Below are 25,464 nucleotides of genomic sequence, written 5' to 3' on the forward strand. Positions count from 1 at the left end.
GGCCGGAATACTAAATAAGTGATGTTGTGTCTGTCTTTAATGCATCATATGAGGAAGCACCTGATGTCAGTTTGGCACATTATTAGTGATGCTAACCTACATTTCTTGTGTAAGGTGGTGCTTGCCTCCTTTCTCTGCTATAAGGCTACCATTTATCCTTTGTAATTAAGAAGTAATCTGTGAAGAGATACTTTAGGACTATGTGAATATCCTTTTCCTCTTCAGACTTTTTTTTGCCCAGTAGTTTTAACATGCATTGATGATTCTTGTCTGAATTAACTAATGATTGCAAAATTATTTTCTAGCCCAATTATTCTTTTACATTTATTATTTTTGGCATCCTACTATAAGAAAGAGCTTTCTCTGCTTGCCTATCTATTTATTGCTCAGTATATACAGTGGATTTTTATTTTATTCAATGGGCTATAATCTACTGTCATTATTCATTTTGGAGCTCAAGTTCTCCCTGATTTAGCTAGTGGGAGCTGTTTCAGGCTGGCTAGTTTCCTTTTGACATGTCTCCATTACTCTTTTATCACTTTTTTACTTCGTGGTACAAATACATGTTCCAGGCTCAAACTGTTCTTTCCTCATCCCAACCCTAGAATCAGCCTTTTCTCCAAGGAGCTCTGATCCTTCTTAGTTGAATGGTATTTAAAAGCCAGGGTCTGTGCACCAAGTAAACTCATTGCTGCTGGGGTGTCAGTGCTGCTAGGCAATTTCATGTTGGTTTAACTCAACGCGTGCGCGCGCGCGCGCGCGCGCGCGCGCGCGTGTGTGTGTGTGTGTATAAAACTGGGAGTTCATACTGATAACTCTAATTCTAACTTGATATCCACAGGGTTTTCTCTTTGCCTTCTCTCATTCTATATTTGTGTTTCCTTCAACTACAGTGAGCATTCTGGCTCCCAGCAACATTCATATATTTCCTCATTTGCATGGTCCCACAATATATACAAAATACTTTCAGAATTGATACACGCATGCAATGAAAGAAAATAACCTACAAAGTAGTTAAATTTTTTTTTGCATTCTGTTTGTTTGTAAACAGAAGTTATTTAGTCAAAGTACTGTGTTCAAGAGTTAGTCTGACCCCCTTCAGAGCAGTTATATTATTTATTTGAAATCAGTTTTGCCTACTTGTGAGTTTCATATTATTATTCTTAAAGATTTATTTATGTTGTGAATATCAATATTTTCCCCCATTGCTGTAAAGTAGCAGTCCCCAACCTTTTTGGCACCAGGGGCCAGTTTCCTGGAAGAGGTGGGGATAGGATGGTTTCGGGATGAAACTGTTCCACCTCAGATCATCATGTATTAGTTAGAGTCTCATAAGTATAGCGCAGCCTAGATCCCTCCCACGCGGAGTTCACAGTAGGGTTCACGCTCATATGAGAATCTAATGCCACCGCTGATCTGACAGGAGGCGGAGCTCAGATGGTAATGTGAGCGATGGGAAGCAGCTGTAAATACAGATGAAGCTTCGCTCCCTTGCCTGCTGCTTACCTCCTGCTGTGTGGCCTGGTTCCTAACAGGCCATGGAATGTTACCACTCTGCAGCCTAGGGGTTGGGGACCCCTGCTATAAAGTATTCTGAATGAACTACACTGTATCCATTATACTGATGATGAATATTTGTGTTATTTCATATTTTTATTATGAATAAAACTGCTATGAACATTCTTGTACATGCCTTTTGGTAGAAGTAAGCAATAATTTATTTTGGGTACTTGAGTGTCCATATATGTGTTTAGCTTTAGTAGATACTGCCAGACAGTTTTTCCAAGCAGTTGTTGAGTTTACACTCCTGTCAGCAGTGTAAGAGTTCCAGTTATTTCACATCCTCGTTAGTACTTGGTGTTGGCAGTCTTTTAATTTTAACCTATCATGGCTACTAGGGAAAGAGTTAAATTGTTTTTGCGAAGTCTGCCATAGGATGTTTACCTGGCCTGAATCTATTGATTGCCTGTCTTTTAGTTTGATTGTCCAACTCACATGGTTCCATTTTGTTCTCAGTACAAGTACTGAGTAACTTAAGTAACTTGGTGGCATGCCTTTACTGAAATCCAGATGTATTGTTGTGTTAGGCTTTTTTAGTTGGCAAGGACCAGAGATATTAGCAGATTATTATTGTGAAGACTGTATTGTACTTTAGCATAAGTAAGGAAAACAGGTGAAGCAAATGCCTTATAAAAGAACAATGGGAAAGTCATTTAGAACCCAAGGCAACTCAAAAGCCTAAACCTTCTTGAGCACTCAGCAGTAGGATCTATTGATTCTTCCTTTAGAACTCACATCCTGGTGACTTAGCTTCACTTTACTGTTCCTGCTGCTTCTGACTCCTCTGCTTGTACCTCCTCCTCATCTTAACCTTCCTTGTGTCTATTTCTTCCAGCTACTGCTCCAGCTACCAACTGGAGGACTCACTCCCTAGAACTGTTTCAAGGCAGAATTTTCACTAAGCCATTTCACAGGCTGTGGTCAATCTATGCATTAATCCACATTGAGACAGGTGTCCATCCATAGTCCAATTAGGTTTGGCCCCAGGAAGCAGGACCGCATGGTATCAACATGGCCATTTATGATGAAGACATTCCCTTAGAAGGGCACTATGGGAAAAGCAAGCATTCTGACTGCCTGGCTAGTTTAATTGTATATATTATAGCCTAATTACTGTGTATATTATATTCTAATTCAGTAGACATTTCTCAAGCCCTCTCCTTATCTGTCAATAAACTACTGGAAAAGGAAATGAACTGTTTATACTGAAGGTGGTGTTTGTTTGTTTGTTTTGTTTTGTTTTTAGTCTCGCTTTGTCGCCCAGGCTGGAGTACAGTGGTATGATCTCGGTTCACTGCAACCTCCGCCTCCCAGGTTAAGTGATCCTACCACACCACCTCAGTCTCCCAACTAGCTGGGACTACAGGCACACTTCACCACGCCAGGCTAATTTTTTTGTATTTTCTGTAGAGACAGGGTTTCGCCATGTTGCCCAGGCTGGTCTTGAACTCATGAGCTCAAGCTATCCGCTTGCCTCAGCCTCCTAAAGTGCTGGGATTACAGGTGTGTGCCACCGTGCCCAGCTTGAAGAACTCTTCATAGTGAACCTATGCCAGTTCCTAATGCTTATAGTCTCTTTTATATGTTCTCAAATAATATATAAGTCCTAAAATGTATCTGTAGAACAGGGTCAAGCCCAAAGTGAATTTTATTCTGTAGATAGCAGAGGTTAGGGTGCGTGAGGTATACCTGGTTGTTTGAATTCCATTTTACAGATGAGGGAACTGAGGGCCAGAGGGAGGCAAAGAGATTTACCCAAAGTCACATGGCTAGGAAGTGGGGGCGGGGGGCGTCAGGACTTAAATCCAGGTTTTCTGGTTCCATATCCAGAACTCTCTCCATTACCTCACACTGACATGCCCCATACTCATGTCCAACCTATTAAAAGCACAAAGGAGATTTGATAAAAGCAAACTATAGCCAAGGCAAGTGGTGAGAATTGAGAGGAGGCAGATCTCCTAAAGGCTGAGGTGATCTGGGGGACTGCCTCAAGGTTTTGAACTAGGCCTTGTAGAGTTGGTTGGATTTAGAATGGTATGGAGAAGGGAAAATGGTACAAATGAAGATACAAAAGTGGGGGAAATGAGATTTTTCCAGAGACGGAAAAGAGACTCGTGTTGCTGGGTTAGAGGGTTTATTTAGGAAAGGAGTGGTAAAATGTGTGTTAAACAGTAATGAGACTTTGATAACTGTGACAACTTTAATTAAAAAAAAAATCAGATCATGCCCATGCACGTATGGTGGGTCATGCCTGTTATCCCAGAACTTTGAGAGGCCGAGGGAGGAGGGTCGCTTGAAGCCAGGAGTTCAAGCAGTCTGGACAACATGATGAGATCCTGTTTCTACAAGAAGTAAAAAAAAATTGGCCAGGCATAATAATGTGTACCTGTATCCTAGCTACTCAGGAAGCTAAGGCAGAAGGGTCGCTTGAGCCCAGGAATTCGAGGTTATAGTGAGCTAGGTTCATACCACTGCACTCCAGCCTGGGCGATAGAGCAAGACCTTGTCTCTAAAAACAAAAACAGATCAGATCATGATATTATGGTGAGACGAGAGCTAAAAGTCATTGGTTGTTAAGACTCTAGGCTGAGGCGAAAAGGACTAAACTAAGATGATAGCAGCTGGAAATAAGTCAGATTTGAGAACCGTTGAGAAGGCAGGATTAACAGGATCTGGAGACAGCCTAAATATAAGGGTAGGAGAGAGATAAGGAAAACAGTTAGAACTGTCACTTGAGAGTTTGCGCCTTTGTGACAGGGACACTCTGTATCAAAAGAGGAGAGTATCAGAGGAGGAGGAGGCAGTATGTGTAGTGAGTTAGCTTACAGGCTTTGGGCCAAAGCAGACCTGGGACCAGTGACTTAACTGCTCTGAGCGGGTTTGCTGGCCTGCTATGTAGGGAGACAGATTCCCACTTCTCAGAGTGGCTGTGAAGATGAGAGGTATTGCAGGTAAAGTGAAATTCTATGTCACATGCTTGACATTCAGGCACTTAACCAAACTTTAGCTCTCTTCTTCTCACCCCAACTTCTCTGGAAGATAGCAGAACCTAGTTCAAGCCTCATTTTTTTTCACAGGCATACATACAATGTGCTTTTTTTTTTTTTAATGTATATATAATACATACACATATATACGAAATAAAATACAAATTCAAGCCCACAGAGAGAGTTAAAGATATCTTAGTAAGGCTAGGTGCTTCCAGAAGCAAACAACCGTGCTGCCTCTCTGGTGTCACCATGGCCTTCCCCAGTTGGGACCATTTCTGAGCTTAGGGGTGGAACTCTGGTGGCTGACTGGATTGCAGTGTGCCTGTAAAACATGCCAAGCTTCCAAGCACTGCGTTTCTAATAGTTTGGAAATTCTGGTTGTCACCCCAGAGATACACAGATGGAAACCGGGTTTGGGCAGAGCTCTAGCAAAGGCGTCACCGAGACGCCCATTCCCTCGCCCTGTTAACCCAGGCGGCGCAGGCTGCCCAGCCAGCTGGGGCTGCCATTCTGGAGCTGCTTCTGGCACGCTTCTCCCACCCTGGCGGCTGTGCCTGCCAAGGGCTCGCAGTGCGGCACAGAGCATAACCCAGTACCGTACCAACCTAAACGCCGTTACTCCCCTTCCACCCTGGCCGTCACGTGTCTCCGCACGTACGCCCCGTTGCCATAGCACCTGAAGGCGCCCGGGCTCATTGGCGCCGGGCGAGAACCAATCAGCAGGCCTCGCTGTCCATCTGGCACCCTGGGTGGCCTTTGGGCTGCGGCTGGCTACCCCTCTCTGGTAGAGGAAAGCGGCCCCTGGCTGGTGGCGTGGGGCTGGCCTCGCCCCACTTCCTCTCCTTGGCGTACCTGACCCTGAGTTCTGGTCCTCAACCCGGTGTTCGTTTCCCACCCCACTCTTCCGCGCCCCGATTTCCCGGTTTAGAATGTTCAGATTTGAACAATCTGGCGGCGCTCTCTCGCCAAGGGTGTCCATGAGGAGGGCAGGCGACAGAACTTTGTTGCCACTTTGCAGCCGTTCCCCTAAGAAATATCCCTGGAAACAACTCCTTGATCATTCCAGAGGTGGGCACTCCTAGCCCCAGGCAGGATGTTGTTTGGGTCCTATAAATCTAGGGCTCTCCCATCCTTACGTCCCTGGCACTGGGCTTGCCAGATGTAAGGGAACTGGATGGGTGGTTTATTTCCATCTTATATGAGAAAAGGAAGGGTACATACTGTTTTGAGGAAGAAAACTTGAACCTGAAGGATCACAGAATCCTGCACCTCCGCTAGCTGTGAAACACTGGGCAAGTTACCTTGCTTCTCTGAACCCCAGCAGCTTCATTTGTAAAATGGTTGTAACGAAGGAATCTCTTAGGTTTTGTGTAAGTCTATATGAGATAATATAGGTAAAGCAGTTAGCCAAGTGCCTGACCTATAAGTATTCTATAAGAGCCAGTCAGCTGTTTTTACAAACCGGTACAACTATACTGCTGAGAACCAAAGTACTCACATCCAACAGTTGGCAAACATTTTCACATTCATCCAATTTTTGCTTAAATTATTGGTTTGTTTAACTCATTAATGCATTCAGCATGTATTTACTGAGCATATTATCAGTCAGCTCTTGCCCTGGTCCAGCTGTATTTTCTAAGACCCCACCCCTAGGAGAGTTTTAACTGGCCTTGCAAGAACTGATGAAGTCTAGCCTGGTGGGTGGGAGGGAGATCTTATCCCTCTGGCACTGGGGTTTCGGAATTTGTTTTTTGCAGCTCTGACTTCGCAGGCTGAGGTCCCTGAACAGAGCAGACCTCTCTCATGTCTGGGAAGCACTGAAACAGAGCAGCTTTCCACAGCCACCTTTGCTTCTCACCCCTTACCCTTGGGGAGTTGTGTCCCCCTCCTCCAGAAGGTCCCAATCGGCAAGCTGGAACCTGCTTTTTCTATAGTAGGGTCCTTTTCCTATAACTGACTTCTGTTATAGTCTTCTGTGCTTTGCTGTGCTGGAGTTGCCAGAAGAACCCTACTCTGCTTTCAGTGTCCCCAGCATCTTCATGCTGTATCCTTCTAATGCTGTCTCCTTGCCCGCATTGTGCATGTCAGGGTCTGTCTCCAATTGGACTGGATTGGCCACACTGCTGCTTATACTTGCTTTGGGATCATATACCTTCCCTGAGTCCCTTCTCTTTGTACTGCCATCTCCTCACCCCCATGCCATGCACTTAGATCGTGTGGCAGAAAGACTACTGAGCAGGCAGTCTTCTAGATGTCTGAGAGACAGAGGACCTAACACATGCACAGTCTGATCAGACATCATAGTGTGATAAGGGCCATGATACACAGTGCTGTGGGAATAGCCAGGATGGGGCAGCTGGCTCTGCCTGAAGAAGTCAGGGAAGGCTTTACCAGGAGGTGATGTTTTGTTTTTTTTTTTGTTTTGTTTTGTTTTTTGAGACTGACTCTTGCTCTGTTGCCCAGGCTCAAGTGCAGTGGCGTGATCTCAGCTCACTGCAACTTCCACGTCCCAGGTTCAAGCGATTCTTCTGCCTCAGCCTCCTGAGCAGATGGGATCATAGGTACCCGCCACCACGCCCCACCAATTATTTTTGTATTTTTAGTAGAGACGGGGTTTCACCATGTTGGCTAGGCTGGTCTCAAACTCCTGGCCTCAAGCGATCCCCCCACCTCGGCCTCCCAAAGTGCTGGGATTACACGCGTGAGCCACCACACCCAGCTGAGCAGTCTTAAAAGATTTACCTTGGTAGACAGTGGGAGAAAGCAAATTTCAGGCAAGGAGCATAGCATGCATAAAGGCCTGAAATTGCATGATGTTCTTAGAGAAAAGTAATGTGATGTGAATAGAACAAAAGGATTATATTGTTTGGTTTGAGGGTTCATGAGTAGCAGAGGGAGGAAATGAGGCCAGAGAGGTAAACAGGGACCTACTCATGAGGGCCTTGTAAGATGTTTTAGGCTTTACCCTACCAACACTGGGATCCTGTGAAGGTTTTATACATGGGCATGACATGGTCAGATTTGTGCATGAGGAATGTGGGATGCATGACTGTAAGGGGATAAATTGTCTCATTTGTCCTCTAGCAATTCTGTAAGGCAGGCAGGGAAGACACTGTTATCTACTTTTTACACCTCAGAACACTGAGGCCCAAGAGGTCAAATCAAATACCTTGCCCTTTAGGTCTCAGAGCCAGAAAGAGGAGGACCTGGGACTCATCTAGCTTCCTGGTCCTGAATCTCTTTCTCTTGGGCGCATTGCCATTGTTAACAGTGTCTTCTAGAAAGCTGCCTGCAGCTGAGGAGTGGGTAGATGCTGACAGGAGCATTATGAAGCAAATGGTCATTGATACAGTTTCACTGAGGGAGTATAACACTGGGATTTTGCAGCCTGTGGTGTTCAGTCTCCTGACCTCTATGCCAGCACACAGACAGCAAGAAGCAGTGGGGAACTTTGAGCTTCAAGCTCTACATTGGTTTGACAAAATCCATTCATCACTGTCTCATTCATTAATGTGCTGTCTGATACTGACATTTGTCAATGGCTTGTTTCTGGAAGCCCCTGGTCCTCAAGGCTGGTCAGCTCTACAGTCACAGCCCCAGGGTGAACCCCAGCAGTCAGAAGCAGGGCTTTTCTCTCTCTGCATTTTGTAAAATAAAATAACTTTAAAACAATAACAAAGGTAACGATGTAGCAGTAAAGAACACTAGCTTGGAGATCAGGCAGACCTGGGTTTTAGTTCTGCTGCTGCCACTTGTCTAGCTGTGAAGGTTGTTTAATATGTATGAGCCTCAGTCTCCTTATGTCTCAAATAAGCAAAGTGGAACTTACCTGAAAAGATTGTTATGATGACTAAAATGTGATAATGTTTATAAAGTACCTTGGCATGACACCTGGCACGTATGAATCCTCAATATATGCTGGCTTAGTTCCTACAGTTACTGTTGCCCTAGCCACCACTACTACTGCCACCACAGTTAAATAATATTTGGAACATAGAGAATAGTAGAAAAAATATCTTACAATCTTACCACCATGATGCAGCTACCCTTATAATTTAAATTTCCTTCAAATCCTTTTCCCCCACTACTTCTAAACATTCCTGATTTTATAGCATGTATATTTTACACCCAGGTGGGTTTTTTTCTCTGTGGTGGTAACTGCATTACACTTATTTTTTCTAGTTTTTAATAGATTTTTTCCTAATTATAAAAATTGTTTATAAAATTCAGAGTATAGAAAAAAAGAAAAATAAAAATCATACTCATTGTTAACATTTTGATGTCTCTCCTTCCATTCTTATTCATGCTTTATTATAGAGTTCAGATCATATTACATATACAATTTTTATGTAATTTTTCATATCATGAATATTTTCCTATTATTATAAGAATCATTTTCCAAGGCTGCATATTAGTCCATCAGATGGCTCTACCATAATTTACATAAGCATTTCCCAATTGTTCGACATCTGAGTTTTCTCCAGTTCTTCAATCTAAATACTTCCTGTAACAGACCTAGGGAAGCAGCCTCATTACAGCCAGGAAGCATATAATGAACTTGTGCTGCGTATATGGTCCTGAGTGAGGCATAGTGGGAGCCCTCAGGTCAATCAGACACAGAGCCAGCCTTAAAGGAGCTCAGAGACTAAACAACCTGGAAATACTTACTAGCAATTAAGCACTGTCAGGGAGTCCACTTAAGTGTAGGTAACCCTTTTCCCTGTGGAAGCTGGGATCTGGGAAGCACAGCTTCTACACAGGAAAAAGCCTAGGAAGCCTTCCTGCACCTTCTCACCTATGAATATGCAGATTGGCTTCTAAGGCTCAAATGCCTTTTGAGCTACACTGTCAGGGGCCTGAGCTAAGAACCATTGAATATTACTTCCAAGTGGTTTTCACTGGGAAAGAATGAGAAACACTACCAAAGGAACTTGTGGGAGAATTAAGAGAATCAGAGTGGCTCTAGTCTTAGTTTTTTATTTCATTTTTTTTTTTAATTGAGAGATAAAATTGTATATGTTTACTGTATACAATATGATGTTTTGAAATATATACGCATTGTGGAATGGCTAAACTGGCTAATTAACATATATTACTTCACATAGTTGTCATTTTTGTGGTGAGAAAACAAAATCTACTTTCAGAATTTTTCAAGAATATAATAGATTAACTGTAGTCGTATATAATAACATGGATGAACCTGGAAGACATTATTTTAAGTAAAATAAGTCAAGCACAGACAGACAAATACCACATGATCTCATTCAATAAGGAATCACTCATACGTGAATTTAAAAAGTTGATTTCATAGAAGTAGAGGATAGAATGGTGGCTCTGGTCTTAGTTTTGTCACAGACTTTCCCTGGGACCTGAGGTAAGTTATTTCTCCCTCCCAAGCCTCCATCTTCTCCTCATAACGTAGGTGATCTCCAGGGCCCTTCCAGCATTAACATTCCAGAGTACTTGAAACATTCCTCTTGCCAGGAGCTAAAGTGAGTATCCTGATAAAGGTCACAGGATAATTCTCTAAAGTCTAGAGCTCCTCTTAATTCGTCCTGGGGAACCATTTATGCCTTTGTATTCCCAGTCACTTCCTCCTGCTAGCAGTTGGGACATATGGAGACTGAAGGGCAAGAAGTATCTCTCACTGGTTGGAAACCCTGGATTCAGAAAGCCAAAAATTGTCCTTTATATATTAGGTATTTGTTCTTTTATGTACTTTGTTCTTTCATTCATTCCCTCATTTAGCAGATGTTAACTGAATCCCAGGCCTTGTCCAATCCATCTGTGCAATACAGAGGTGAATGAGACTCAACCATGTTCTCAAAATAGATGTAGTCTCATAAGAGGACAGGAAACAATGATAAAAGGCAACAAGATGGTTGCTACGGTGGGGGTACATTTAAGGGCATAAGGACAGGTGCACCTGGGTCTGCCTAGAAGCAACAGCAAAGAAGTCTTAGTAGATACTTTGAGATTTTAAAGGATAAGTAGAAATTTTTTAGGTATGCAGTAGAGGAGAGGACATTCTGGGTAGAGGAACAAACATGTGCAAGGGGCTAGAGGTGTGAGAGAACATGACATGTTGGAAGAACTGCATATAGTTTGTGTGGCTGGTAGGTGAAAGGGAAAGTGGACAGATGAGAAAAAGTCAAACATTTCTCCACAGACCAGTCTGTTTCCACTGAATTCTTTGCTCATTTTTATCAGTCCATATGAGAGGGATGGTCTTTTTAGTTCAGTTTTCAAAAACTGTTATCTTTATTGCCTTATCTTTCCATTTTTACAGTAACATATGCTCATTATAGAAAGTTTGAAAAATACAAAAAGTAAAAGGAAGAAAGGATTTTAAAAATTACTCATGGTCTCACTAGCTAAAGACAACTTTAATATCTGATGAATTTCCATTCAATTTTTTTTATTTTCTCTTTTTACATAGCTGTGAATGTGTTGTTATTATAATCTTAACTTTTGTATGTGATGCTCCTTTCTATTTCCTTTCTAAATTTTGCCAAAAATGGATGTCAGTGTCATTAGAAAAGAACTATGATTATAAAATATACTGGCTGAAATATCTATCCATTTTCTTTGTCTTTTTTTTTTTTTTTACAGGTCTCTTGTGGCTCAGAGCATAATTTGGCAGTAATTGGTAAGTAATTTTTATACTGATAACTGCTTCTTCTGAAAATCATGTGGCAGAATTGGAGAAGACTTTTGGTTAACCAAAAGCCATGGTGCGTGCGGTCATACATGTATGTTAGGGGAGATTGGGGGAAATGGAAGTCTTTGGTTGGCCAAGGGTTTACTAGAAGCTCCTTTTCTGAATATTTCAATCCATATCATTGAGCATCTTTTTAAGGTACCTGAGCTGGCCTCCCTGCCCAGGAAGTGGCATTTGAGCATATTAAAGAACTCACAGGCTGAGGGGCATCATGTGTAGAAAGCCAGACATAAAAAGGAAGAATGATTGGACTGCTTCTGGTTTTTTGAATAAATCCCCATTCTAAGTTCTTTCCTATTGGTTTGGCTCTTTCTTTGGAAATATGCAGCTCTGCTCACTGCCCTTGCTGCCTTGTATTTAGTGGCACTCAGGAACTCCCAGTTGGACTCAAACCTCTGGTTAATAGAGGCTTCCTCTTAGTTGGCCCTGGATAATCACAGTTTAGTGTTTTCATAATTAGATCTATGAGTAATTTATTCAAGAAGCCTTCTCATTACTTCCACAGGTAGACTCAGTTTCCATCTCACAGTACATTAAAGAGACTGCCATGTAGGGCCAGACTGCCTGAGTTCAGTACAGACTTCTACTTACTAGCCATGTGAACTTGGACAAGGTATTGACTTCTCTATGCTCATCTTTAAAATGGGGAGGGCAATAGTGCCTACCTCATAGTGTTGTTGGAAGGATAAGTTGAGATATGTAAAGCACATAGAATGACGCTTAACTCCTAGTAGGGGCTTTGGGAATGTTCGTTGTTATTACCTGATATTATATGTTAAAGTAATTGCCCTCCACTGGGCTTTAGTTTCCTCATCTGTAAAATGGAGAAGTTAAAACAGAAAACCAAGTTTCCCTCCAGCTCTGATATTTTAGGACTCTTGTTACAACCCCACCACTGACTGATTTGTGTCAATAATTTCTGTTCCTGGCCACTCCTGTCTCCTAGCTTCTAACTTTGAACTTCTACCAGGCCAGGCCCTTGTGTTTTCCTCGTTTCTTGCCTGTTCACAGCACCTAAAGCAGTGTGTGGCTCTTAGCAGAGACTCACACATTCTTTTCTGAATTGAGCTAGACTGGCTCAGCTGCCTGGGGTGGCAGTCATTTGAAGCACTACTTTGCAGGCCCAAACATGATGTACAAAGAGGCAGAACCAAGGACAGCAGAGGATATGGGGAGTAACAGGGGCTGGAGTTAGAGAAGGAGCTAGAAAATGTAACAGCAAACCTGCATGCTTTGCAGCAGGACCAGATACTTTATACCGGAACTGCTTCAGCCTGGGTGTAATTAAGACAAGCTAATCAAAAGAGTCAAAGGCGGTGCCTAGGACATTGCTGCTACCGCTATCACTGGACTGGGAGAGGTTGGCTTCCCCTGGGACCAACACAAACAAGAAGATTGCAGGGAATCTAAATTTGTGAAAGCACAAAATCCAGATGAAGGAATGGGTCAGAGCTAGCAAAGCAGCAGGCTGAGCTGACGTAGGCAGCCTGGGGCTGTAGGAGCAAAGACTCTGCAGGCAGATGGCCTTGGTTCAAACCGGCTCCATCTCTGTGTGAGCGTCCATATTCTTCTCATCTTTATAACGGGGGTAATCATTCCACCTTTCAGGATTATTGTGATTAGGTGAGATAATTTATGTGAAACACCTGGCAGATATAAATTCCTTTGCTTCTCTTTTCTCTTGGTTGGGTAGCGGGAGGGGAGAAATACTTGTTAGTGTAACTGTTCTAGTGAAATATTTCTTTGTTGGGAGAGAAACAATGACATTCTGGAAAGATGTGTCCAGTGTTACCTGTGTGGAGGCCATCAGAGGCAGTGGGAGAATAGGGCATGCTGGCGAGCACTTGAGGACAGACCTGTTATTTTCCATTTTATCATCAGTGCCTGGGACCTGGCTCACAGACTGCTGAATGAATGGTTTCAGAGTCAGGAAAAGTGAGTGGCAGGCACAGGGCTCTGCACATATGTACCTGCCTGGCGGCCAGGAGCAAGAGGCTCTCCATCACTGGAGGAATGAGGCCCTCAGTGGGTGCCCTGCAGGGTGCAGGCTTTGAAACAGGAAGCTACAAGAAGCTGCCTGTTAGTCCTAGCAGGAGGCTAGCAAGAGGGAGACAAGTTGCAGGTAAAGAAGAGTTCCTGCCAGCTTAAAGCCATGTTTCTCATGGGGTTGAGCTCCTCCCCTCAACCCTACTGCCTTTGCCTGCTTTAGAGGGATTTCCCTGCCTTCAGTTTCATTCCCTGAACTCTAGCCCTTCAGTGCCTGGTCTGTGTCCCACATGTAAAAGGCACAAAATAGTTATAGAATAGACTAGAAGAGAACATAAAGCAGCCAAACTTTGCCCAAGGGTAGAAGCAACCTTAATGTCTAATGAATGTGTGACAGATGAATCAACTTGGAAAGGGAGGTGAAACAGAGAGTGGTGAAAGGACATGATTGAGAACCTAGTCTGTCTTAGGTTAATGGATACAACTCCTCAAAGTATATTTGTTGTATCTGCTTTGTAGAGACAAAACAGACTCAGAGGTTAAATGGGTTAAACAGGTTGTAGAGATAAGTAGCAGTGTTACCTGAGCAATGGGCTCACTGCCCAGCGCACATAGAAGTGAGTACTGTGACACTGGCTTTGAGAAAAGAAAAAGCTTTATTGTGAGTCAATTGACAAGGAGACAGGGAGACAACGCTCAAATCCATCTCCCTGATCTGGGAGTGGGTCAAGCTTTCATGGCATTTTAAACTAATCCCAGGTGATGCCAGTGCAGCTGGTCAGCCAGGCTGGTGATGGTAACAATTAGGCTGCTAAAGCTTTTCTCCTGAGCATGCCAGGTAACTTTGGCTTTGCATTACCTGTAGCTTAAGCAGTGATTACTTGGTTTGAATTGGTCCCACAGTTACAGCAGTAAATAGTAGAGCTGTCTGCCTGACTTCCAAAACTGCTCCTCTACTCCATCATTTCCAGTGGCCTGAAGTAGTATGGGTAGTAGTTAAGAAGAGCTCAGGCACTGGGGACAGATTGCCTGGATCCAGATTCTGTCTTCTCCACTTACAAGCTGTGTAACCTGTATAAGTGGCTTACCTTCTCTGTGTCTTGTTCACCTCATCTGGGATATAATATTATTGACTTCATAGGGTTGTTAGGTAAAGTGCTAAGAACAATGCCTAACACAAAAGTAAAGACTCAATAAATGTTAGCTGCTATTATTATTATTATTATTCTATATTAAGACCTCAAGGAAGGAAGTAATTATAAGCCTGAGGCCAGGGTAGGAATCTCAGGATCTAGAGAAGGAAGTGTCTTTCCCAGCCTGGATATCAGGGTCCGCGGCAAGATCTCAGCATAGCTGCAGGATGGATTTGTAAACTGGAGCCTGGGGTTCCCACTGGGAAATCTGCACATCCAAGCAGCCCTGGAAACAGTGCTAGCCCAGATTTGTTCAAGGACAGGATTCTGCTATTCATTGTCCCAGACAGGGACTCAGGCCCTGCATGTTCCAGCCTGAAGCAAGCCCCATGGAAGCCACATTTCAGTTTCTTGCGAAGATGGTAATTTTACTCTGCTGCTTTATGTGCTTCTGGGTTTCTTTGTTCCCCTTCTTTTGAAACTTGGTTTAGTTACTTCCTTAGTTTTCCAATAAAGTTTCTCTTGACATGTTTTGTCTTTGCCACCAGGTGCCCCCATGACTAGACAGAATGGTGAAGTGGTATGAGTTCCCGCTTTAGACTAAGGAAGAACTGTTGGAGCTGAGCATAGAGAGACTCAGGTGACAATCAGAAAAGAGAGAGCTGAGGCCATTGACCATGGCTGGCTTGGGCATTCTCTACCTATATGCCTTGTACAATCACTCTGCCTCACTGAGCCTGATTCCTCATTTGTAAAATCGACATCGTGATACCCACTCCCAGAAGTTGTTCTTCCCATGGCATAGGTATGTCAAGTGCATGCTCAGTAACTGCCACATCATAGGTGCTCCGCAGGTGTTGTCCACTTGTCTGCTTCAGTAATTCGCTTTCTTCTTTTCCACGTAGGATTTCTTTCCACATCTGACAAAGCTCACTGGCTAACTCCCATTTGTGGGCATAGACTGAGGTGAACTGAGGGCATGTGGCCATCACTTGCTGAGAAGACCCCTGCCTTTCAGAGGCAGGGTCCCCAGATCCAGCTCTGTTTTCAGGCCCCTCACCTCTGTGTCTGGATGAATTGGCTCCAGCTGTTGTGCTTCCACCAGGAGCAGCTTATTTTGGCTTGAATTGGCAATTTGTTTGCCTTCTCCCTGATGTGCAGTTGTTTTGTCTTCCCTTCCTGTGGAGAAAAAAGAGCTGACTGCGTTTCGTCTCTCCCTGTTCCACACAGACCCTTGGAAGGATTTTATTGGTGGCCCTTTCCTGGAGCACTCAGGCTTGCCAGACAGGCATTGTTAAAGGGTTGGTTATTGGCAGGAAAGTGTGATGCCTCCTCCTCCTCCTCCAAGCAGAGCCAGTTCTTTTACTAAATTGGAGCTATAATATATGCATGGATTTTTTTTTCATTTCACAGATGATTTTCAACTGTTGAACCATTGTACCTTTATAATATGTATGGAGGAGCATCTAACCTTGGCATGAAACCATCAAGCAATTTCATGTAAGAATTTAATAGGAAAATAGAGAAATAACTCTTTTTTTGGCACTGGATATTACTCTGAGCGGTGATATCTCCAAACCCTAGGGCCTTGTAGAGAGCTTAGAGGCAGATACAAACTTGTATGTTTCTATGCACAATGAGATAGGCAGAATGTAAATGCTTTACCTCTCTCATCCCATTTAATCCTCACGCAAATTGATGAGCTGGTACTCTGGTTAATCCCATCTTCTAAGTAAGGGAAAATGAAGCTGAAGGTGAGCAGTTTACCCTGCCCAGGTCACACAAGTAGGAAGAATTTGTGTGTTAGGTCTTTTACCCACACCTCTAATTTCAGAGCCTGTGGACTAGTACCCGATGCTGCCTTCCTGCAGACTGGTGACAGTCTGGCCTGTTTTTAAAGCCACCACATAGGAGTATTTCATCTTTTTGTTTCAGTATTTAAAATGAAAAACTCCCTTCCATGCTATCCCCCTCTCTCTAGCTCCCCAAAACCCTTCTACCACACGTCCAGGTGATGCCTGTTACTAGTTTCTTCTGTATCCGTCTAGTGTCCTTTTACATATGTAAGTGAATACTAAGATATGTTTTTATCCTTCCTTTTACATAAATGGTAGCATACTATACTCATTTCTCAGTGCCTGATTTTTCTCAACAATTTTTCTGGGAGATCTTTCCATGTCAGTATAAAAGCTGTCCTAGTTCTTTTTTTACAGTTACATAATATTCCAAAGTTCCTATATATCTTGATTTATTTAACTAGTGACCTGTTCATGGACATTTATGTAATTTCTAGTCTTTTGTTATTATAAGCAACGCTATAGTGAATGACCTTCTATATATGTTATTTCATGTGTAGGAGAGTATAGTTATAAGTTCCTAGAAGTGAAATTACTGTGTCAAAGTATAGATGTATTTGTAATTTTGCAATGTACTTCAAAATTGGCCTCCATAGGGCCTATGCCATTTTTCACTCCCACTAGCAAGGTATAAGGGTGCTTGTTTATTGCAGCCTCCCTAATAGGATATGTCTTGGATTTTTGCCAGTCCGATAGGTAAGCAACTACTCAGGGTAGTTTTTGTTTATCTTTAAGTTGAAGTATAACATATATAGTATAGTAAAGTGCACAAATCTTAAGGGTTCAGATTGATGAATTTTTACATCTGTGTATACTTAAGAAAACACCATCCAGAGCAAGATATAGAACATTTCCTGCACCCTGGAAGACTAGTTCATGCTCCGTCTCTGTCTATAACCCACCCCCAGAGGTAACCGTTTTTCTGACTTCTGTCTCCAAAGATGCCTTTGTTTGAACTTCATGTGAAAGGTGTTTGGCTTCTTTTGTTCAACACATTGTGTCTATAAGAGTCATTCATGTTGTGTGTAGCAGTAATTTTGTAATGTTCGGTAATATTCTACTGTATAAATATGCCACAACTTATTTAACCATTTAACTGTTGAACATTTGGGTTGTTTCCAGTTTGAGGATGCTATGTACATCCTTATACATGCCTTTTGATAGATGTGCATTTATTTCTCTTGGGTGCATGATTAAGACTAGGAATTCTAGTTCATGTTTAATATTAGTAAATATTGCACAACAGTGTTTAAAGTAGTTGCACCAATTTACACCCCCACCAGCAATATGAGAGTTCCATTTGTGCTATACTCTCGCCAGATATTTTCAATCTTACAGATTTAGGCAATTCTGTTGAGTGTGCAGTATGGAATCTCACTGATTTTAATTTGCATTTCTCTCATAACTAATGATGTGGAGTACCTTTTTACATGCTTATAGGCCATTTGGGTGGCTTCTTTTGTCAAATCCAAAGACTTAAGTCCTAAGACTTTAAGTCTTTGCCCATTGTTTTAAGATGGGTTTTGTCTATGTTTTTCTTAGTGATTTGAAGGCATCCTTTATATCTGGTAGATTCCAGTCCTTTGTTGAATATGTATATTGCAACCATCTTCTCCCAGCCAGTGGCTTACTCTTTTTTTTTTTTTTTTTTTTTTTTGAGATGGAGTCTTGCTCCGTCACCCAGGCTGGAATGCAGTGGCGCAATCTTGGCTCACTGCAAGCTCTGCCTCCTGGGTTCACGCCATTCTCCTGCCTCAGCCTCCCGAGTAGCTAGGACTACAGGCGCCTGCCACCACGCCTGGCTAATTTTTTGTATTTTTTAGTAGAGATGGGATTTCACCATGTTAGCCAGGATGGTCTCTATCTCCTGACCTCGTGTGGCTTACTCTTTTACTCTCTTAATCGTGTCTTTTGATGAATAGTTATTTATTTTAATGAAGTCCAGTTTATTGACCATTCCTTTAATGGTTTGAGGTATTTGTGCCCTACTTAAGACATTTTTACCCGTTCCAAGATCATGAAAGTATTCTTATATTTTCTTTGTGAAGCTTTATTATTTTGCCTTTTATATTTAGGCCTAAAATCCATCTCAAATTAGTTTTTTTTAAACATTTAGAACCATTTATTGAAAAGTTCATTTTTTACCATTGAATTGTGGAGGTACCTTTGTTATAAATCAAGAGACTGCAGGTATGTGTGAATGTGCTTTTACGTTCTTTTTTATTAGTTTGTTTTTCCATTTGTATGCTAGTACCACACCAGCTTGATTATTGTAGCTTTATAATAAATCTTGATATCTAGCATTATAAGCCCTCCTACTTTGTTCTTTTTTAAGATTATTGTGGCCTTTTTAATCTATCTAATTTTAGTTATTATAAATGAAGGTTGAGCATCTTTTTATATGTTCCAGAACTATTTGTGTTTTCTCTTTTATGAGGAGTTTTTCACACCCATATTAGTTTTGTTCATTGTTGCTATAACAAATTACCATAAAATTAATGGCTTAAAACAAGACAAATGTGTTATCTTCAAGTTTGAGGTCAGAGATCTAAGATGGGTCTCACTTGGCTAAAATCAAGCTGTTGGCAGCCTTCATACCTTCCAGAGAGAATTCATTTTCTTGCCCTTTCTAGCTACTAAAGGCTACCTGTATTCCTTGACTTATGACCTCTTCCATCTTCAGAGCCAGCCATAGCTTTTCAAATCTTTCTCCTACTGCATCACTCTGACACTGACTCTTCTGCCTCCCTTTTCTACATTTAAGGACCCTTCTGATTACATCATCCCTGCCTGGATAATCCAGTATAATCTCCCTATATTAGTACATTTTCATACTGCTGTAAATAACTGCCCAAGACTGGATAATTTATAAAGGAAAGAGGTTTAAGTGACTCACAGTTCAGCGCGGCTGGGGAGGCCTCAGGAAACTTACAACCATGATGGAAGGTGAAGGGGAAGCAAGGCACCTTCTTCACAAGGTGGCAGGAAGGAGAAGTGCCAAATGAAGTGGGGAAGAGCCCCTTATAAAACCACCAGATCTCTTGAGAATCTACTCACTATCACAAGAACAGCATGGGGGAAACTGCCCCCCTGATTCAATTACCTCCACCTGGTCTCTCCCTTGACACGTGGGGATTATGGGGATTACAATTCAAGATGAGATTTTAGGTGGGGACACAGCCAAACCGTATCACTCCCTGTCTTAATATCAGCTAATTAGCAACCTTAATTTCATCTGATAACTCAGTTCCCCTTTGCCATGTAACAAAACATATTCGTAGGTTCTAGGAATTAGGACATGGACATCTTTAGGAGGCCATTATTTTTTCTGCCTCAGTATCCTTTGCCTTGCTATAGAGTCTGAATGTTTGTGTCTTTCAAAAAATTTTATGTTGAGATTTATTCCCTAATGTGATAGCATTAAGAGGTGGGGTGTTTGGGAGGTGATTATGTCATGAGGGCTCTACCCTCAAGAATGGGGTTAGTACCCTTATAAAAGAGGTCCAAGGGAACTTGTTCACCCCTTTTGTCATGTGAGGACATTTAAAAGGTGCCATCTAAAAGGAACAGGCCCTCACTATATACCATCAGATCAGCTGGTACCTTGATCTTGGACTTCCCAGCCTCCAGAACTTGTATTGTTTATTCATTTTCCAGTCTAAGGTATTTTGTTATAGCAGCCCAGAAGGACTAAGACAGCCTTTTATTTTATTTTTTTAAAACAATTGGATTGTCAGTCTTTTTCTAATAAATGTCTAGGTGTTCTTTACATATTAGGGAGATTAGGCATTGTTCTGTGATTTGAATTGCAAATGTATTTTCCCAGCTTTTTATCTTTTGTTTTTGATGTTTTTGTTTATTTTGTCTGTAATATCTTGTCATACAACCTTTTCTTTTACTATAGATTAAATGTATCAGTCTTTTCCTGTATGGCTTTTGGATTTTGAGTCAGGGAATCCTTCTCTACTCCAGAGTATAATGGTCTTTCTTTATATTTTATTCTAGTATGGTCATGCATTGCCTAAAAATCGGGATACGTGGCCAGGGTCAGTGGCTCACACCTGTAATCCCAGCACTTTGGGAAGCCAAGGCAGGCTGATCACTTAAGGCCAGGAGTTTGAGACCAGCCTGGTCAACATGGCTGATATGGTTTGGCTGTGTCCCTACCCAAATCTCATAGTGAATTCCTATGTGTTGTGGGGAGTGACCTTGTGGGAGGTAATTGAATCATGGGAGCAGGTCTTTCCCATGCTGTTCTCATGATAGTGAATAAGTTTCATGAGATCTGATGGTTTTAAAAAGGGGAGTTTCCCTGCACAAGCTCTCTCTTTGCCTGCCACTATCCACGTAAGATGTGACTTTCTCCTCCTTGCTTTCTGCCGTGATTGTGAGGCCTCCCCAGCCATGTGGAACTGTAAGTCCATTAAATCTCTTTATTTTGTAAATTGCCCAGTCTCAGGTATGTCTTTATTAGCAGCATGAAAATGGACTAATATGGTAAATTGATACCAGGAGTGGGGTGCTGCTGAAAAGATACCCGAAAATGTGGATGTGACTTTGGAACTGAGTAACAGACAGAGGTTGGAACAGTCTGAAGGGATCAGAAGAAGACAGGAAAATGTGGGAAAGTTTGGAACCCCCTAGAGACTTGTTGAGTGACTTTGATCAAAATACTGATAATGATATGGACAATGAAATCCAGACTGAGGTGGTCTAAGATGGAGATGAGGAACTTGTTGGGAACTGGAGTAAAGGTGATCCTTGTTGTGTTTTAATAAAGAGACTGGTGGCATTTTGCCTCTGCCCTAGAGATTTGTGGAACTTTGAACTTGAGAGAAATGATTTAGGGTATCTGGTAGAAGAAATTTCTAAGCAGCAAAGCATTCAAGAGGTGACTTGGGCACTGTTAAAGGCATTCAGTTTTAAAAGGGAAACAGAGCATAAAGTTTCAGAAAATTCACAGCCTGATGATGTGATAGAAAAGAAAATCCCATTTTTCTAAAGAGAAATTCAAGCCAGCTGCAGAAATTTGCATAAGTAACGAGGAGCCAAATGTTAATCCCCAAGACAATAGGGAAAATGTCTCCAGGGCATGTCAGGGGTCTTGATGGCAGCCCCTCTTATCACAGACCCAGAGGCCTAGAAGAGAAAGATGGTTTTCTGGGCTGGGTCCAGGGTGCCCCTACTGTGTGCAGCCTAGGGACTTGGTGCCCTGTGTCCCAGCCACTCCAGTTGTGGCTGAAAGGGGCCAGTGTAGAGCCCTGGCCGTGGCTTCAGTGGGTACAAGCCTCAAGCCTTGGCAGCTTCCACATGGTGTCGAGCCTGCGAGTGCACAGAAGTCAAGAATTGGGGTTTGAGAACCTCTGCCTAGATTTCAGAAGATGTATGGAAGTTCCTGGATGCCCAGACAAAATTTTGCTACAGTGGTGGGGCCCTCATGGAGAACTTCTGCTAGAGCAGTGTGGAAGGGAAATGTGGGGTCAGAGCCCCGACACAGACTCCCTACTGGGGCACTGCCTAGTGGAGAAGTGAGAAGAGGGCCACTATCCTCCAGGCCCCAGAATGGTAGATCCACTGACAGCTGTGCACCTGGAAAAGCCACAGACACTCAGTGCCAACCCATGAAAGCAGCTGGGAAGGAGGCTGTACCCTGCAAAACCACAGGGGCAGAGCTGCCCAAGACCATGGGAACCCACCTCTTATATCAGCATGACCTGGCTGTGAGACATGGAGGCAAAGGAGATCATTTTGGAACTTTAAGATTTGACTACTCTACTAGATTTTGGACTTGCATGGGGCCTGTGGCCCCTTTGTTTTGGCCAATTTCTCCCATTTCGAATGGACTATATTTACCCAAAGCCTGTACCCCCATTGTATCTAAGAAGCAACTAACTTACTTTTGATTTTACAGGCTCATAGGCAGAAGGGACTTGCCTTGTCTGAGACTTTGGACTGTGGACTTTTGAGTTAATGCTGAAATGAGTTAAGACTTTAGGACACTGTTAAGAAAACATGATTGGTTTTGAAATGTGAGGACATGAGATTTAGGAGGGGCCAGGGACGGAATGATATGGTTTGGCTGTGTCCCAAATCTCATCTTGAATTCCCACGTGTTGTAGGAGAGACACAGTGGGAGGTAATGGAATCATGGGGGCAGGTCTTTCCTGTGCTGCTCTTGTGATAGTGAATAAGTCTTACGAAATCTGATGGTTTTAAAAAGGGGAGTTTCTCTGCACAAGCTCTCTCTTTGCCTGCCACCATCAGTGTAAGATGTGACTTGCTTCTCCTTGTCTTCTGCCACGATTGTGAGGCCTCCCCAACCACATGGAACTGTAAGTCCATTACATCTCTTTCTTTTATAAATTACCCAGTCTTGGGTTGTCTTTATTAACAGTGTTAAAACAGACTAATACAATGGTGAAACCCTGTCTCTACTAAAAATATAAAAAAATTAGCTGGGCTTAGGGGCACATGCCTGTAATCCCAGTTACTCAGGAGGCTGAGGCATAAGAATTGTTTGAACCAGGGAGGCGGAGGTTGTAGTGAGCCAAGATCCTGCCACTGGACTCCAGCCTGGGTGGCAGAGCAAGACTCTCTCTCTCTCAAAAAGGGGGGATATGTTCTGAGAAATGTGTCATTAGATGATTTTGTCACAAGCATTATAAAGTGTACTTAACAAACCTAGATGGTATAGCCTAGTACACACCTAGGCTATGTGGTTTAGCCTGTTGCTCCTAGGCTATAAACCTGGACAGCATGTTACTGTACTGAATACTGTAGGCAATTGTAACACAATGGCTGATCAGTTATCTCAAAACTATTTATTGAATTCTTTGGCTGCCTTCCTGGGTCCTGTTGCTACCAGAGCAGCCCTAAGGCATTACCCAAAATTGCACAGCTGGTCAATAGCAGAGCTGGGACTAGCACTCAAGTCTAGCTTGTGCTATTCAGAAGGAGATGGTGCCTGGTTCTCAAGGGGCTTTCTGAAGTGGTTGCCTGAGCTGTTTGCCAGACAGGGAGACAGCAGCTAAAGGCAAAGCAACAGTTTTTTAGTTCTCTTGGTTACCAGTGCTCTGTCCCAGGTCTTGCCTTTCTCAGCCCTGGAACTGATATATTCGTTGCCACTACCACACCTGGCCACTTGGGGCACCATATTTTCCTCTCCAACAGGCCAGAAACGTGATAAACCTTTTACATTTAAGAAAGATGTTTCACAATAAATACAGAGATTTTTTACAGAATCTTGCTTATTGCTCAAGTCACATTTCTGTTAAGTCATATGTTTTCAAAGCATAGCTTCAAATCCCAAGATGTAACTTTTTACCTCTCAATCAAGGTGGATTTTTCACTGTTCCTAGAGAAGCAACATTTATATCACTCCACAGGAGTCATTCTATATGACACCACAGGTGAGGGTGCCAGGCTGTTGAGGAGGCTCCCATAGTTGCTAAATTACTCTTTCATGCTGGTCATCTCAGGCACAAGGTTGACCACCTGTTTAGCACAATGCTCTGGTCCTTTTTAGGGTTGCTTACAGTAGTAGAAACTGCATTTGTGACCCACTGCACTTGTTTACAGTTACTCAAGAGGCTTGAGGCCTTGCAAAAGTAAATCTAATGTGAACTCAAAGAGGAAAATACAAAGAATTAGAGCAAGTTAGAGACAGCCTTCCACTGTGCACCATAACTAGAGTTATGGTGATAACTGTGTTATCCTAGGCAGTTACTCTCCTTCTCTGGACCTTTAGAATCCCCATCTGGGAAATGTGGGAGCTGGACTAGACAATTTCTAAAGTCTTCTGCAACTCTCAAAGTCTGTCTTCATGTCCACAAACTGTGTTGAACATCTTCATAGACTCAGACCATCTATACTTGCCTTGCATGCAATAGGTGCTTCACATGTTTGTTAAATACTGAATGAACATTATATGCAATATTTTCTCATTCTCTCCCTTCAGCTTACTAGTGGCTGATGATGTGCCATGTAGTGTTATGGATGCTGTGGAGGAATACAACATTCATGGAATTCACATTCATGGAACTCACATTTAGTGGGAAAGAGAGCTATGGGAATTAAATTTGGCACATACTTTGCACTTAAATACTGAATGAATGAATGATTGAATGAATGAATACAAAGCAGACCATGATAAGAACTAGGAGAAAGAATGAAGAGGTAAGAATGATTACTTTTGGAAATCCTTGTGGAAGAAGTGGCTCCTGAGTGGAGGAAGGGTAAAGAGCAGCATTCTGTGCTGAGGGATAAGCATGAGCAAAGGGAAAGAAGGCTCTAAAGTGTGAATGGTTGAGGGACAACTGGTCAGCCAGCAAAACAGCTTAGGACCAGGTCTCCAACAGCATGCTGAAGGGCATTGACTTTATTGTTTAGACGGTGTAGAACTATCATAGGTTATTTAGGAAGATTCTTCAGAAGTTGACAATTATAGCAGATAAAACTTTTTTTCTTTAAAGGATAATACCTTTTTACAGAGTAAAACTGAAGTGACGTAGTTAAGTACAAAGTGCTGACACTATTCTGAGCATTTTGCATATATCATCTCATTTAGTTATCACCATGCAGGGTAGAAAGTAGATAGAAATTGTCCCCGTTTTTCAGATGAGAACTCCAAGAAGTAGAGCCCAGAATTCAAACCAAGGTCTGCTGACTGCAAGGTCTGCGCTTGCTGCTTCTTCTGCTGCTCCCTGCAGAGGTTTGACTTAGGTTAATTAGCATATCAAGCAGCATAAACTGAACTTTTAATATGCATGTGGCTTTGGAAGACAGGAAAAAGCAACAGCAGAGCTAGCATTACTGATGGTACTTGTTTGTAGGGGCAGAGGCCAGCCCCCATCCTTTTGTCTATCTACCAGAGCATAGCAACTAGGGGACAACCACATGTGACATTGGGCAGCTTTGACAGTGGCCAAGCAGTCCAGCCCATGAGCCTGCTCTGTCCTTCCTTAGACAGGCACTAGCTTCCTGAGCCTGGGCAGCACCATTGTATCTGCAAAACCCAGACTCACAGTATTGCCTCTCGGCATCCACAGGCCTCAGCTTATGCTGGTGCACCTCTGTATCACCTGTCCTTTGACTGCTGTCCCTGCTGCCTCTTGCCTCTGGAATCCTCTGTTCCTCCTGGGTGCACCTAAAGCCCTTAAATGTAGAACAACTATGACTATTCATTCACCGTGCTGTCCCTGGGCAGTGCTTTAGCAACA

General features: G+C 42.7%; 1 protein-coding gene across 21 annotated transcripts in view; it reads left to right on the forward strand.

Moving 5' to 3' along the window:
- The window catches only part of SERGEF (secretion regulating guanine nucleotide exchange factor), a 253,741-nt gene that overhangs the window by 130,854 nt on the left and 97,423 nt on the right, over positions 1-25,464 (forward strand). For 5 of the 21 annotated variants that reach the window (XR_008511605.2, XM_024255571.3, XM_063728523.1 and 2 more), the window contains one exon: positions 11,163-11,199. The exons of 12 other annotated variants lie outside the window; for them this stretch is intronic. Coding sequence is in view for 8 of the 9 variants with exons in the window: in XM_024255571.3 (XP_024111339.2) it covers positions 11,163-11,199 (37 nt within the window). In the remaining variant the exon portion in view is untranslated. 4 more of the 21 variants (XM_054525856.2, XM_054525858.2, XM_024255573.3 and 1 more) reach the window with 3 other exon arrangements.

This window comes from Pongo abelii, chromosome 9 (genome assembly GCF_028885655.2).
Source record: "Pongo abelii isolate AG06213 chromosome 9, NHGRI_mPonAbe1-v2.0_pri, whole genome shotgun sequence".
In the NCBI taxonomy this organism is placed as follows: Eukaryota; Metazoa; Chordata; class Mammalia; order Primates; family Hominidae; genus Pongo; species Pongo abelii.